The sequence below is a fragment of the Syngnathus leptorhynchus genome, chromosome 19 (assembly GCF_054491065.1).
Source record: "Syngnathus leptorhynchus isolate UIUO chromosome 19, UIUO_Slep, whole genome shotgun sequence".
Taxonomy (NCBI): Eukaryota; Metazoa; Chordata; class Actinopteri; order Syngnathiformes; family Syngnathidae; genus Syngnathus; species Syngnathus leptorhynchus.
The window spans coordinates 4,248,386-4,262,779 of NC_141213.1; the positions used below are offsets into that span (position 1 = coordinate 4,248,386).

Consider the following 14,394-nt stretch of genomic DNA (forward strand, 5'->3'; position numbering starts at 1 on the left):
CTAAAACACTGTAAACGGAACCATACCTGATTCCAGTTTGCTGTGCAATCAATGTGAGGGAAAGCTTAGAAAGTGTGTCCATAACCTGCAACGAAAATGAAAACAAGAATATAATTATTCACGAATAAGAATATTTTAAGCACAAAAGTGTGAGGGTAGCAATTCTCACGTTTCGACACTAGAGGGAAGCCTTTTCAAACTTTTCAAAACTATCAATGGTATGTGCTTAGCAAAATAATTTCTCATATATTTATTGAGAAAAAAATTAAAAAGGCCCAATGGGAGATGACAGTGCCATGCAAGTGCATGACTCAATAAGCATGTCGTGATGGCAAGATGAGTCATCACTTATATGTTCTGGTGTTTTGTTTGTTTTTTATTTTTTTATTTTTTATTGTTTGTAGCCAAAGAAGCCACAGACAGCCATTTATAGGTCATCAATTCACTGACACGACACACAGAGACATGCCCTGGGGTGCTCCAACAGATCAGTACCGATCAACACAACTGGCTTTTTCCTGTTCTCTACCACTAACTAATAGCACAATAAAGAAAAAGCAGACTTTAAATGGTCACCATTGAACACCAAATGAAGCACAAGTACCGAAAGTGATTATTGCTAAATTTAGATTAGGTATTATACAGTATATGGGTACCGAAAGTGATTATTGCTAAATTTAGATTAGGTATTATACAGTATATGTTTTTTTTTTTCTCACTGGGTGTCAAAAATTCACTCTCACAGTTTAGTTTAATATTCCATCCAATAAATAGTCAAGGCTGGCCAATTGGCTGGCTCACCAAGATCCAATGTGTGCTGAACAGAAGACTGGAGGCGCTCCAGTGGGATGAGTCGCCCTTCAGCTTCTCTGACTATGTTAGTCACACATATTTGCAACACAAGTGACCATCTGCACACGGCCAGAGAATGTAGCTGGACATTTCACGACAAAAAAAAAAACACGTGTCCAATCAACATTGACAAAAGTAAATGATGGGTTTGAACTCCAAGTGGCAGTGAATTTGAATAGAGGAGCCCAAAAAAAGTGGGTGCAAATAGTGGAGCAAAAATAAATATAATTGCTGCCTTTAGCCCATGGCATGAGGATGTCTAAGATTTAACAAGATAATATCACAGTCATCGAGTCTTTAAATCTTAACAATGAAATCATCTCAAATCATTAACCTTAATCCGGATGCTTTAATTAGTTTTAATTCACAACCTCAGGCAATTACCTGAGTAGAATTAGAAATATAATTACATATTATATTCTTTCCTACAGTAAGTGGGGGGCCTCGATAAAAATGCCGTTCTGTCGGACTGTTGTAGTAAAATAAAAAAATTATAATAAAAAACTTACATCGCCCTACATTTTCAAATTTTCCAGCTCGAGTATGACCTTTTTTTTTTTTTTTTTTTAAAGATAGCTAGAAGCCAAACTGTGACGGACATATTCAAGCACCCAAAATGAACAGGTGTGAAAGCACCTTCATAAGGTGTTAGCATCAAATGCGCTTAGCTGCAGTGCTCTTATGTAACAGAGCATCTATCATCTGTAATCTAATTCCTCATAAAATTATCTGCGTAGCACTTGGGATATTAGTCTTCTTGAATCTGACAAAAACAAACACTGGGACTTGGCTTTTGAAAGAAAGCCACTGCGGATTTTGTGACGCCTTAACGACTGACACGAGTAGAAACTCTCTCTGTGTTGAATTTGCAGGCCATGTTTGGAAAAAAAAAAAAAAAAAAAACTGGCTGGGATGAGAGCAAATGAATTCAATTCTAGTTACGTGTCCCAAAATTAAACTTTTTTGCATATAAGCATTTGGTGGAAGACACAGTTTGTCGTCTATGTCTGTCTGACAGATGCAGTGTACAAGTTCCCGTCCATATAGTGAGAAGCCAATAAAAATCTGATAAACTCAGAGAGAGGCAAGCTAATGTTTGGCAATCAAAGCCATGGCTCATTAACACCAGTAATGCATAATTAGCAAGCCTGGCTATACAGATGTAGCGCCGGTTTGGAATGCAACGCACGTCTTCCCTCGGTCCTCGTTGCCAACGTAATTTCCTCGACAAAGCGACCTCTCGCACCTCAACTAAACCTGCCGTGACGATGCTCCCTCCATTTAGTTTTGTCAGTCGATACTAATGACTCAACAACTGGCACAGGTTTCCTAACGTGCTTTGTGTTCAGAAATGAATTTTCCAGAAGAAAATGCTTGGAACAGATCTAACTTCAACTTCTAACTTTGACACGGCACGGTCATGTGATCTTCCTCAAGTCAACCAAATAACCGCAGCGTCTTCAAAAAATTGTTCTCGCTCTCCCACGGCGTTCATGAACATATCACATATGGGTCACACACAGCTTCAAACTATTTGGGCATGCACGCCGACTGGGTTATGCTGATATTACCGCACGGGCTTGAGGCTTCGATGCGTAAAGTAGCACATCTGATCTGGCAAATCTTCACCTTGCTGACAGCTGGAGGGAGGGAAAACTTACAACTGCCAACATAAACAAGCATCCCTTTCAACATGTCACACACATGCATGTTTAGGAGAAACCGGGTCAAGTCTTCAAATGCAACATGAACTTAACAGTCCTTAATTAATACCGATTGAAATTAAAAAAAAAAGTTTGCATTGTTTCCACTAAATCAGGAAATCAGGAAGAATTCAATACTGAATATGCACAAGTGTTTACTGCCCACTTTCAGTCACGCAGCTGTGCACAATTCTAAATGACTTGAATCATTTGAGTCAGAGTAAAACGAAACCACGCATCCGTTAGAAATACGCTAAATGGTGTATTTATAGCTTTTTACAGAGGCGTGATGTTGTGACTTGAAGACAATTGGTTCAACATTCCAAACAAAACTGGAAAATTAGCATGCAGGCTTGGTGGCATACCTGACTTGAAATGTACAGCTCATTTATGGAAATGTTTTGCTGGTTGCCACACAGTATATATAATGAGGTGTGATATTTTCTGAACATTCTTGTGGAGTGCATCCACCTACTCCACCTCTGGGAAGCAATATAGGAGAGGAAAGGGGGAGGGGGGCGGTGGGGAGTAAGCATTGAGCATCTGGAAAAAAGATAACCAGAAATCTTTATGTTCCAGACCAAACATACCTTGAAATATCATAAACACCCCTTATGAATTGTTTACCAGAGCGATGGCAGATTCCGGCACTTCATCCAGAATGTGAAATGGATTTGCCACAATCGGACAAACAATGTAACATGGAAGAAAAAGCTGTCAGAAAGTAGGCCAGTGAGGTGAAGGAGACTAGTTTGGAGACTTTGCACTTCATCCTTTGTACTCTTTGATCCTGTCCACGGTGGCTCAGCTTCACATGCGCACCGGCACCGGCTGGCCGGGGCCCAGCGGTGGTCTCGAAATAATCTGCCATGTATCCTCGACACACCAACCAGTGAGAGTAAAAAAATGTTGCCTTCTCACCAAGGTGCCAGAAAACACATTAACCTCCTTCTTTGTACTTTCAAACTGCACTTTTGACATCTCAAATATATTCCAAAAATGAAATGTACTCAACAAAAATTGTATTTGCACTTTATCCAGGACTCAGGGTTGTTATTTGACTGAGAAAAGCTGAAAATACACATTCGGTACTAAACAGTACTTTTTATTGGATCTTCTCTCTCTTCCCTGCAGCTTTAATGTTGGGAACTCAGTAGGGGGCTTCCTTTCAACTCGTATTGTATGTACAGCAAAGCGCACACTCGCTTTCAGGCCTGATGAATTTGATCAGTCACTTGACTCAACACGGGTAGCATAATTGATGATTTGACCAAAAACGATGCCTAATAGACACCGTATGCGGAATCAGTATAATTCATAGAAACGTGTTTCTGCAACTTGGATAAATATGTTCATTCAACAAACTATGATCATCACGGTGAATGGAAAAAGAGACGTGGTGTGCTGTTTTGCACATTTGTGCGTGCGTTCACGCTTGACAAAGGCCGACACGTGTGTGTGTGTGTGTGTGTGTGTGTGTGTGTGTGTGTGTGTGTGTGTGTGTGTGTGTGTGTGTGACTTAAGTAAATGCAAGCGCCATGCAAGTCCATGAATTATCCACAAACCTTGCAGCACTGCGACTATAAAGCGTCTATCAAATTTTAAAATTCCAAATTTATAATCCTTACAAACGGAAAATGGAAATGACGACACGCTCGATGCTATTTGCCCAATCCAGCGTGGCCAGTATAAGCCATGGAGGAAAATGTAGTCCACACGGTAGCTAAGGCAAAAACATTTTTTTTTTGCAAAGATACAAAGTGGAGGGAGGGAAACTTACATTATCTATTTACACAAATGACATATGATAATATCTGGTCACACAAATCTTCTGGTTAGAGAACGGCTGAAGGGCAACAGGGGGGGGTGGGGGGAGCAGGTCGGATAATATCTCGCTGCTTTAGTTAAACATATCACTGGGGGAACAAGGAATCAATAAAGCTCCAGCTCCTGCTTCACTTTCATTTTTTTTTTTTTTTTTTTAGCTTTGCACTTCCATGTCTTGATTGAATGATTTAACAAGATAGGATCCAAATCCAAATCAATCCTGTTTTCTCACTGTTTCCTTGGAAGTCACAATATCCTATCACCGGTGTGCTATATTTAGAACCAGCCTGCAAGTTGCTCATGCGTTCATTGTGTGTCCCCCCTTCTCTGAAGAGGTCACTTGTATTTTGCCAATACATTCTTTCCTACTGACTCCACACAAAAAAAAGCTGCATACAGATTTTAGTACCATATTTGTCAAATGACGAGATGAATGAATGACATAAGCAGACGGGAAACACTTTCTTGAATTTGTATAAAAGAGGCAGAGAAAGTCAGGTCAGTCCGTGACACATTATTTTCCAACGACTTAGCAACATGTGACACCTAGCACGGAAATGTCCGCTCAGCTTTTTTATTTAAAACAAGCTGCAATGACATGTGTCGAGTCACAAATGAGGTCACGTGATGAGCAAGGCAATTTTGAAACTTCCTAAATACTATGAATCTCCCGCTCCCTGAGGAACGCCGTAGTTCGAAAACCCTTTGTGTATCTTCAAGGCAAGATGTGTACACCAGATGTTGTTTGATGCACGACTTTTTAGTTTGTCTTTTTTTTTTATTTCTTTTTTTTAAAGCTGTTGAAGGTCAGGAGGAATTTCTCCCGTGATTCCACCACGATATGAACGCTACAATAAACAGACAGTTGATATTTAATTCATAGGGAGCAAGGCAGCTATTTTTAAAACAAAACCAAAAAAAAAAAAAAAGCAGGTGAGTGGCAGCTTAGCCCATTGCGGCTGCTCCTTGCTCCATTAGCTTCGGCAGATCCAGCCAAGCGAGCATTACAGTTGCCCGGCTTGCTGTCTAATTCCAGAGATGTAAAATTTACTCTGGGCAATGTAGGAGTCACTCAAGAGAGTCATCAAAAATGTTCTGCCTGAGCCAAATGGAATCACAGGAGAAAAAAAAAAAGTGAATTTAGAAAACAGCATTTGTATTTGAATCACGTAGATGCCACAAGAAGAGATGTAAAAGCTATCAAGTGTGTTCAGAGTAATGATTTTTGAACATTTTTTTTATTTATATTTGCAGTCGTTAAGGACTGACACTTCATAACTCGTGCTGGCTTCCAGGCCTAAAGATTTCGAATAAAATCTTCTGAGGACATCCCGGCTGGGGTCAGCCTGAGGCTTGTCAAAGAACTTTCCTAGCAAAGAGTCAGCAACCTTATCAAAACTAATAAATCCCTGTCCAAACTTTGCAGATCCAAAAAAGACAGCTTGCTTGCTTTGACGTTTTCTTCCCAATGAGGAGAAGTCATTTAAAATTCTTTGTCATGCTGCTGCTTACTTCAGATTTTGGTGAAGTAAGTTCATTCATTTATTTACAAAATAAATTGTCGGAAAAAAGCGAGCAAACAGAACCTATTTGGACACTTACCTTTCCAAAATCTCTGACGTCAAAGAGGTCAAAGGCTTCAAACAGCTCACTTTTCTTCATGCCAAATGTGTCATTGCACGCTGCCAGAAAAGTCCTGATGTTCTTCAGGCAGAGGAACTACGTTGGGAAGAGATACATTATCAGTGTGTGAGGTGTGCATGTACAAATTATATTCGCACCCAAAAGGTACCCGATTTGGAGGTACATGAGTTGCGTAACAGCCATAGTTCAAGTAACTTCATTTTTAGTAGAGATGGACGAGTATCGATACCAGGTATCGGTACCTGCCTTATTTTAAGGTAACGATACTTGCAACGGTGGCAAATGTGATCATTTTACAATTAGGAATTAGAAATTAGAAGAATAAAAGCTTGACATTTTTGATTGATTATATAGGTCTTTATTCCAAATGTGTAAAAATACTTGTGGTATCGGCACTTGTTATCGGTATCGGTAACTACTGAAGAACTAGTGCTGGTATGGATCTAGAAAAAAAAAGAATTGAAAAAAAATGAGTTGCGCTATCAAGGTTGACCAAAACCTTTCTTTCAGACTTTGATAAGTGTTTTTAAGGAAAGCAGGGAAGGGGAAGGTGTCACCAGAGTGAAGTTAGCCAACATGCGGTATCGCTGGCTTGTGGCCGCTATCCTTCCTGTAATTGATACAGGATGGAAGTGAGGAGTGTGCTGATGAAAGAGCTTTTTTTTTTCAGGAAGTGATGTTTTTGCCACATCACTATCCACCCACACTCATGGGACAAGGTTAGCCAGAAGACCTCATGTGTTAAATGTCCATTCCACAACGAACCAATGTGAACAGTTCACTGCGTCGATCAAATCAAGAATCGGATGTATAATTGAACACGGGATTTGATGAATATAAATGAAGTGTGTTTTTCAAATTGAGCTAAACACTGCTCCATTGAAGGAGAAAAGCGGCCGCATTATTCTATTATTCACAACGCACCTCCCCTCATAATGAGATTTTTCCAAGTGATGCATAAAATATGAAATAGTCCAACTGAATTTCCTTCTGAAGACATCAAGCGGCACCTAAACCAATGAGCTCCGGATGAAACCAGCTGCAAGTGTATTATTGGATGTTTTACGTTTGTGCACATCGGTCTATTTTATCAGACAAGCACATCTTGTCAGCCTACAGTCTCTGGAGAGTCTCTCGGGATTCTGTATATTATCTAAGGGAAGCAGCTTCACGCGGTACTTATGAAGCACAGTGTGTCAGGCCGGCTGCAATGAGTTGAGGATAGTTGAGGGGAAGTCAAAGAAGAACTTTGGCAGGATTAATAGTAAACCCAATGTAAGACAGCAAAAGTAAAAAAAATAAAAATGATATTGTTGATCAATTGTTTTGTTCTATTTTTTTTTTGTTAGGATTTGGCTAGCAGACTTATTTTAGGCTCAATACACTGGCAGTTTGAAAATAGAAAAATATTTAAGACAAACATCTTGCAGCAATATGAGCACATCTCATTCGGAGGAGCTGTTAGCAATCTGTCGAGAAGAAATAAGCAAAGCTCCTGAGATTCGGAAAACAAACCATCATTGTTGAAAAAAAGCTAGGGAAAAACGTGTTGCCTTTTAATGCACACTTAATAATGTGATCACACACACGAGCACGAAATTATTCATGACGTTAGTCTTACCGATTTGAAGTGACCTGATCTCCAATGCAAAAGATGAGGCATCTGTCGGCAAAATTTAAACTAAATCACAGATTTAAAAAAAAAAACACCTTGCTTAGAGAACTGCTCATCAAAATGTTGTACTATTTTTAAGTGAGTGCCTTTTTAGTCACTCACATGACGATGAACTGAAAGGTGATTGGTTAACATGCTTTGATCTTTGATCTGGTTCTTTGACCAAAGAAGTTGATAGCCACTTCTTTATTTATTATTCCACTTCTTGTGTAGGATTAGAGCTGGATAACCTATTTATTTGCATTTAAAAAAAAAAAAAAAATTCAAATGCATCATGCAGGTACAAGCTCAAAATCAATCTGTTGCGATCATGTGACTAAAATTACCGCTACAAAGCAGAATGAAGACTTTTGTTGGTATTATTGTATTTCATAATGGGGGATGGGGGAGGTAGAAGCACAACATTTATAAAGAATAGTGTAAAGAGCTTTAAATCCCACCACTCTATTTAATCTTAGCCCAAGCATCTGGAATATCAAACACAAAACGAGGCCTGAGAGTCAAGTCGTCTCACTGCTGCTCTTTTTTTATATGCTTTGTGTCCTCAATACAGATCCAGTTTCCACTTATGTATTCCTTCATACACGTACGTCCAAGCTCCATAGCAACAAGCTGAAGCCTTTTTATGGCCCCTGCGCGTATTGTCGAGCGTAATGAAATCCAGTTTGTGTACGCTCGCTGCATGGCTGCACGGCTAAAGGCTTGTCTCTATTTTAGCGTGGCAATCTATTTTTTTTTTTTTTGTTCAAGGAAATCAATCTGTAAAGATAAATTAGGCTTGGGCCCATTTATATCCTATATGATTTTCTATCAAGCTTTTTTTTTTTTGACAGACATTTGAAGCCACCAGATTGCAGTTTTGACATGAGTCTTTGTCTGCCGTCTAAGCAGGAAATGAGAGGTGCTGCACAAACGAAGACGCTGATAAAACTGTTTTGTTTTTTTTTCGCGTCGGGTTCACTGCAAGGACCCGAGAGACAGCCGGGCCATGGCCTGACATTACATTTGACTTTGCACGTTTCAGGGTCAATGTGAGCTAAAGCCTCTTCTTTTGGTTGAGATGCTTTCTTAGAATTGAGAGAAGCTGAAGACTAACCGTGATCAATTCCATTTGTTAATGCAGTTTTAGAGCCGCACAACTGAGAATCAATCAAGCACTTCACCAGCGTTTTTTTTTTTTTTTTTTTTTTTTTTAACAGCAGAGGGACATTACCGCCTCCAAAATGTAAGCCATCCAATTGTTAAATCGATTGCGGCAACTAAAAGCTTGTCACGGCGCTTCCATGCAACATATATAGATGGCTCACGTCTCATTTACATCAGTGAGCATCAAATTGTTCAAATATATATACAGTATGTGTACCTGCTGTTGTGTCAATAGATAATAAATATAATATACAATTCTCCGTGCTTCTCAGTTTTCTACATGTTAATACGATCAGGAAACACACACACTTCCCAGTATGCCACCTCCCCCACGCTGCCAATAAATATGTCCAAAGCCATTTTCCATGAAATCCTACTTTTAACCCCTGTGACCCCTACACACACACACACACACACTTTCACTTCTACACAAAACCCGAAGCCCAACCCCCACTCGTAGATGGATATGAATTACGGCCACTATGTGTGATATGAATCCAGTTTGTGACAAGAAGCCATCTCATGTAGTTTTAGTTGATTGAAAATCCAATGTACAATTGTAATTTCTTTCAACTACTTTGTATTTTTATTCGATTGTACAGGTGTGTCAATTAAGTACAACTTCGATTCTTCATTACACCAATAAGGGAATTTCCACTTCCGATATTGACAAAAGGTCATCCATCACTTTGCTTTGTCCATGAATGTCCCCCATGGGATCAATAATCTACTGAGATGCACGAGGCTTTGCCATTCATTCGATATGGTGTTTTTGTTTTTGGGATGTTTGCCTTCTTGAATTTCTTTTTTCTATTTTTAAATCAATATCACTGGATAATTTTCAGAGTCATTTGAGATAAGAGCCTTTGACTCTGCTTTCAATAGAGACTATAATGGTTAGCCCGTATTGATTTTTCTTAATCAAATTCAACCCCGTCATGCTATGTAACATAATATTCATTGCATATAAACTCACCACCTTGAATTTCTCCTCATAAAATTCCAGTCATTTACTGGAGCCGGTTTTTAGAGGCTGACCACAGCACAGGGTTGTTGCCTTGGTGATAGAATGAAAGTTCACTACGCTCTGTGCATGTGCAGCTAACATGCACAAAACAACGTAATCTTGTCTTCCATAATAATTATACGCAAGTCACTGTGCATAGAGCAGCGTATGCGCATGCATGGAATTGAGGTGACACTGCGGAACAAACCATCATCAAACGTCTGCTTCTAACGTTTTGAAGCAGAGCTCACTCGACGTTTTCACAGACTTTGGCATCAGAGATTTATTTTTTTTTTTTTTGGTGTCGTCTTGATTAAATATACATAGGGAGCATTTATTATGTATTACGCTGTTCACAAAGTGTACAAAAGTAATGTGCATCGGCGACAGTATTTTGTATTGTGGCACTTGCTGAGCTACCTGCTGTGAAGGCCACCACACATCTGATCATTCATAAATATTGAGATGATGTCATTATACCATCTCTTTTGTAGGTTAGGAATGTGTTGATATACTAAAGCACCTCGATGTACTTTTCCTACTCTGTTTGATGCTCGTTAGACCCTTTTGCATCTTCCCGCGTTCACTTTCCAAAAATGAAGATTAAACCATAGAAGGCGGTTTTGTACTATTGTTTTTTTTTTCTTTCTTTTCTTAGTGTGACGAGAAGGCGGCTTTTTCGTTTCATTGTGTCTGACATGTCGCTGCTTTGGGCTGAGCTTTATTGAGGGCATGTTTAGTTTCATTTCCTTCCTCTATTCTGTTTCCTGATTTTTTTTTTTTTGCTGCTGCTCTGTGTGGGAGATGTGTTCAGCTGTTGTAATACTTGCGACAATCTTGTGTTGTTGGACAACAAGGTAACAGCAACTTCCCAAGCGTAGGAATTGGGCTGTATTGGAACTCTTTCTAGTCAAATGAAAATGTTGCAGTTAAAACAAGCAATGGCAAAATCCAAACCTCTTGAGCCTCTGATGCTTTAATTACGCAACCAAGTTGGGACAACAACCCATTCAGAGTTCTTTTTGGATATATGAGTCCATAGGGGAGGGGGACCCAGACAGTTTCTTTGTTGGCCAGTCCCATCACTGCTTTTGTCTTTCCATCTCGAGGGTCCCCATGGGTTTAAGGCCACGGTGGCGTCACATGTGTTGTTATTGGCCAATGAGAAAAAAGCTGCCAGGGGGCCCTCATGAATAATGCACACACAAAAAAGGGGAAATTAAACTCCACCCCCAATTATGTGGCTATGAGAGAAGCTGACACTGATTTCCAACTAAATCTTGATGACCAAAGTCTATTCTATATTAATATTAGAAGGATGTTACATGAAATAGCAAAAGATGACATCATGTATTCATTAACTTGCACTATATGTCATTTGCAACTATGTTAGCACACTAATTTCGCTCTACATGCATAAACACGGCCATGCATAAAAGAAAGTGGCTATAAATAGCCCAATTGGAGTCAAGTCATGCACTGTGCATGAACAGGACAGTACAGTTCTTTTTACAGCATTATGTCATGACTCACACTAATAATGGCTCGGTACTATTAGCTGCAAGTAAATGCTTCATCTCTTTCAAGCTCAATCAAGTTTTGCTTAGGTAGAAAGATCCATGACTCGTTGATGTCATTATAATTGCAAATGCGGATTTAAATTGTCCACTTGACCTGCTGGAGCTGTTTGATTGTGAGAGACCTAACTGCGTATTATATTGACCCAGCCACTGTGGTCATTGTGTTTGGAGAGCTTTTCCAGGAAACGGGCCTAATACGACTCTCCATCCACGTGGCACGACATCAATACAAATGATATTTTCGATTTCAACTGGTTCTTAGCGTGTGTGACTAAAGTTGCTCGGCAGGCTTAGACGTTTTGCAAGCGCTGTGTGTGGTCACGGAATACAACACTCAATATTAATCTGGCTCCCTCTCTGGCTATTGAAGCAGATGCTATCTGACAAATAGGAAACATGTGGCCATAACTCTATCATTCCAACTAGTATAGACAACACATAGACATCTCTCAGCTTTTGTTTTCCATGATGACTAGACTATTGGCAGTAAACTTGATGATTGTTACTTTGAGTCTTGTCGAGAGAAAAAAAAAAATAATCCAAATCACATTTTGTCATTATCCACTGTCTTCATCCACCATAAACTGGGGAACATTTTAATGTGATTGTTCAAAGTTTACCAAAGAAATATAAAACAACCAAATGGAATTGTTAACAGACTTTCGGGATTGTTACAATAAATGGGTTTGATGTAACTTGAGCACCAAATTGGGTTTACTTAATTAATATCACATTGAAAGTTTGTTTCCACCCTAACAACAATGTGTGTCTCATAAAACGTTGACCAATACGATGGGGATGATCCGTTATATCGTGAAATAGCGGAGGCGGTATTATAATGAGTAATATGCACCCACATTGGAGCCAAAGTTAATCATTTCTTAAAGCAATAATCCAGATCGTTTGTTATATCACGCCGAATTCTCAAACTACTCTTTTATACCCATATGCGTTGCAAAATATGTTATTTTACGTGTGTTAGTTTGCTAACAAATTAAGGGACCCTTCAAGTAGCGTCAATGTTAAGGAAGTCTGGTGATGGCGCCGCGCTTCAGTTTGACAGCAATATGTTTTACTCTCATCTTACCTGTGACATTTGAGGTCGCAGGTTGATCTCCTTTAGGTTGATCGAATGGGGTTTGAGATTATTGAGGAGATGGCAAAGAAGCACTCCATCCCGGAGCGTTTGGGCCAAATCGAATACCTGCGCAGTCTCCCACGTAACCCGATGGTTCGCTGGAAGCACCTTGCAGTTAATCAGCCATAGCGCACATTGCCTCCAATACTCCATCATTACTATTCTCACTTGAGCGACAAAAAAAAATAATTAAGCGTATTCGACAATCTTAGGAAAGTGCGCTTCCTTTTAGAGCGCGTCCATGTTCCAACCCGATGAAAATGGAGCAGGACAAGAGTCGCGCATAAATGGGCCGCAGTCGATGTGTGGTTGACAGCCTTGTGTGCTCGTATGACTGGATGGAGCGCACCCACTCGATCTCTCTCACTCGATTTCTCCCTCCCTCGTTCTCTCTCTCTTCCCTCCCCCTCATCCTCTTCCGCTTGACACTGCATTACATTGCAGAAGACAGAGAACACGCTCAGAATTTTACCTCCCCTGATATTGTGCATAATATCTGCAGGATGGAAAGTGTCAATACTTTCTTCCCGATACTCGAGTATATTTCTCAAGCGGGTCACTCCAAAATTGTAGAAAATTTCTAACAGTATGATGCTGTGAAGTTCTACAACAACAACAAATCATTTTTTCATTTGGACAGCCATTTATGCCAAAATCTAGTTGTAGATTGTGAACGGCTGCTTTCTATGACTTTCTTTCCGGATGAAATACACCATCTCACAAATTGTCACTGCCCCCATATGCATGATATCTTTTGACAATGAAAGCCATTTAGAGCTCCTTCCCCATCCATCTACTACACCCTACCAGCGTCAATTAACAGTCAGACGACACCATTGTTTCCAACACAGCGGTTCCTGTTTACGGCATTGTACGATGACAAAAAGGTCATTCAGAATTTGTCCACTACCAAGCTCATTAACGCTCGCTGCCTATTAACGCTGATTAAATTGATACGTGTCGAGGCTGGGGAAGAACCCTTTCGGTAGATATTGATACAGAATAATGATGGAAAATACAGAAATACTAGAAGTTTAAAATGTGTGTGCTATACACTCTCAATATTTATGTTTAGCTAATCACATGAACTGAGCTATACCCACTTGTTTCCAGTAAAGAAATGAGATCAAGAAAAAAAAAAAATAACCACAACTGTGTAAGTTCAAGAAACGGCAGGCAAAAAAGTGCACAATGTGTGACAACAAATCCCTCGAATTGCATTTATAAACAGCAGCTGAGCGTACGGCCTTGTGGAAACAATGCATGTGCAGATTAGCCCACAGATTATCTATACTGTTGGAGAAAAACAGCCAAGAGCTAGAACTTCTCATCCCTGCTCTATTTCTCACATGTAGCTCATACAGTTTTTTAAAGTTTCAATAGAAATCAGCTGTTTTTTGACCCAGGCGAGTCTTTGTTAACTTCCAGTCATCTGCTGCTATCTTCCAAGCGGTTGCATGGCCGGCATAGCACAGATGACAGAAGAGGTGACAGGCGGCCGGAAGCTGATGTGTGTCTTAGCACCGTTCTCCTGTTACACTTTCCTCAAGCGTACTGGAAGCGGGAGGATTATCGGCATTCGTTGGATTAATGCAGGACGGGAGCCGAAGGTTTCCCCAAGTGCGTTTTAACCTTGGTCTTTTTTAAATATGTTTTAATTCAACTTTAGTGAAGTCAAATTTGGTGAAAATAAACATCAACCAAAATTACGGATGGATTATTTGCCAGTCTGACATTTTTCAGTGACCCTGACTTTATTTGTGTTCATTGTTATGAACTACAATTGATTGGGTGAGTCTATTCTGTTTGCTGAAAGGACCATC

At 39.8% G+C, this 14,394-nt stretch overlaps 1 protein-coding gene across 3 annotated transcripts in view; it reads right to left on the bottom strand.

Moving 5' to 3' along the window:
- The window catches only part of vav3a (vav guanine nucleotide exchange factor 3a), a 30,448-nt gene extending 17,577 nt beyond the window's left edge, over nt 1–12,871 (bottom strand). For 2 of the 3 annotated variants that reach the window (XM_085939133.1, XM_085939131.1), the window contains exons 1-3: nt 12,521–12,871; nt 5,985–6,101; nt 27–85 (exon numbers count right to left, since the gene is read on the bottom strand). In XM_085939133.1, coding sequence (XP_085795259.1) covers nt 27–85; nt 5,985–6,101; nt 12,521–12,727 — 383 coding nt within the window. In that variant the 5' untranslated portion in view covers nt 12,728–12,871. Of the gene's footprint in view, nt 1–26; nt 86–5,984; nt 6,102–7,647; nt 7,755–12,520 lie in introns of those variants that run through there. The other variant, XM_085939132.1, reaches the window with a different exon arrangement.
- Nucleotides 12,872–14,394: the final 1,523 nt, after the last annotated feature.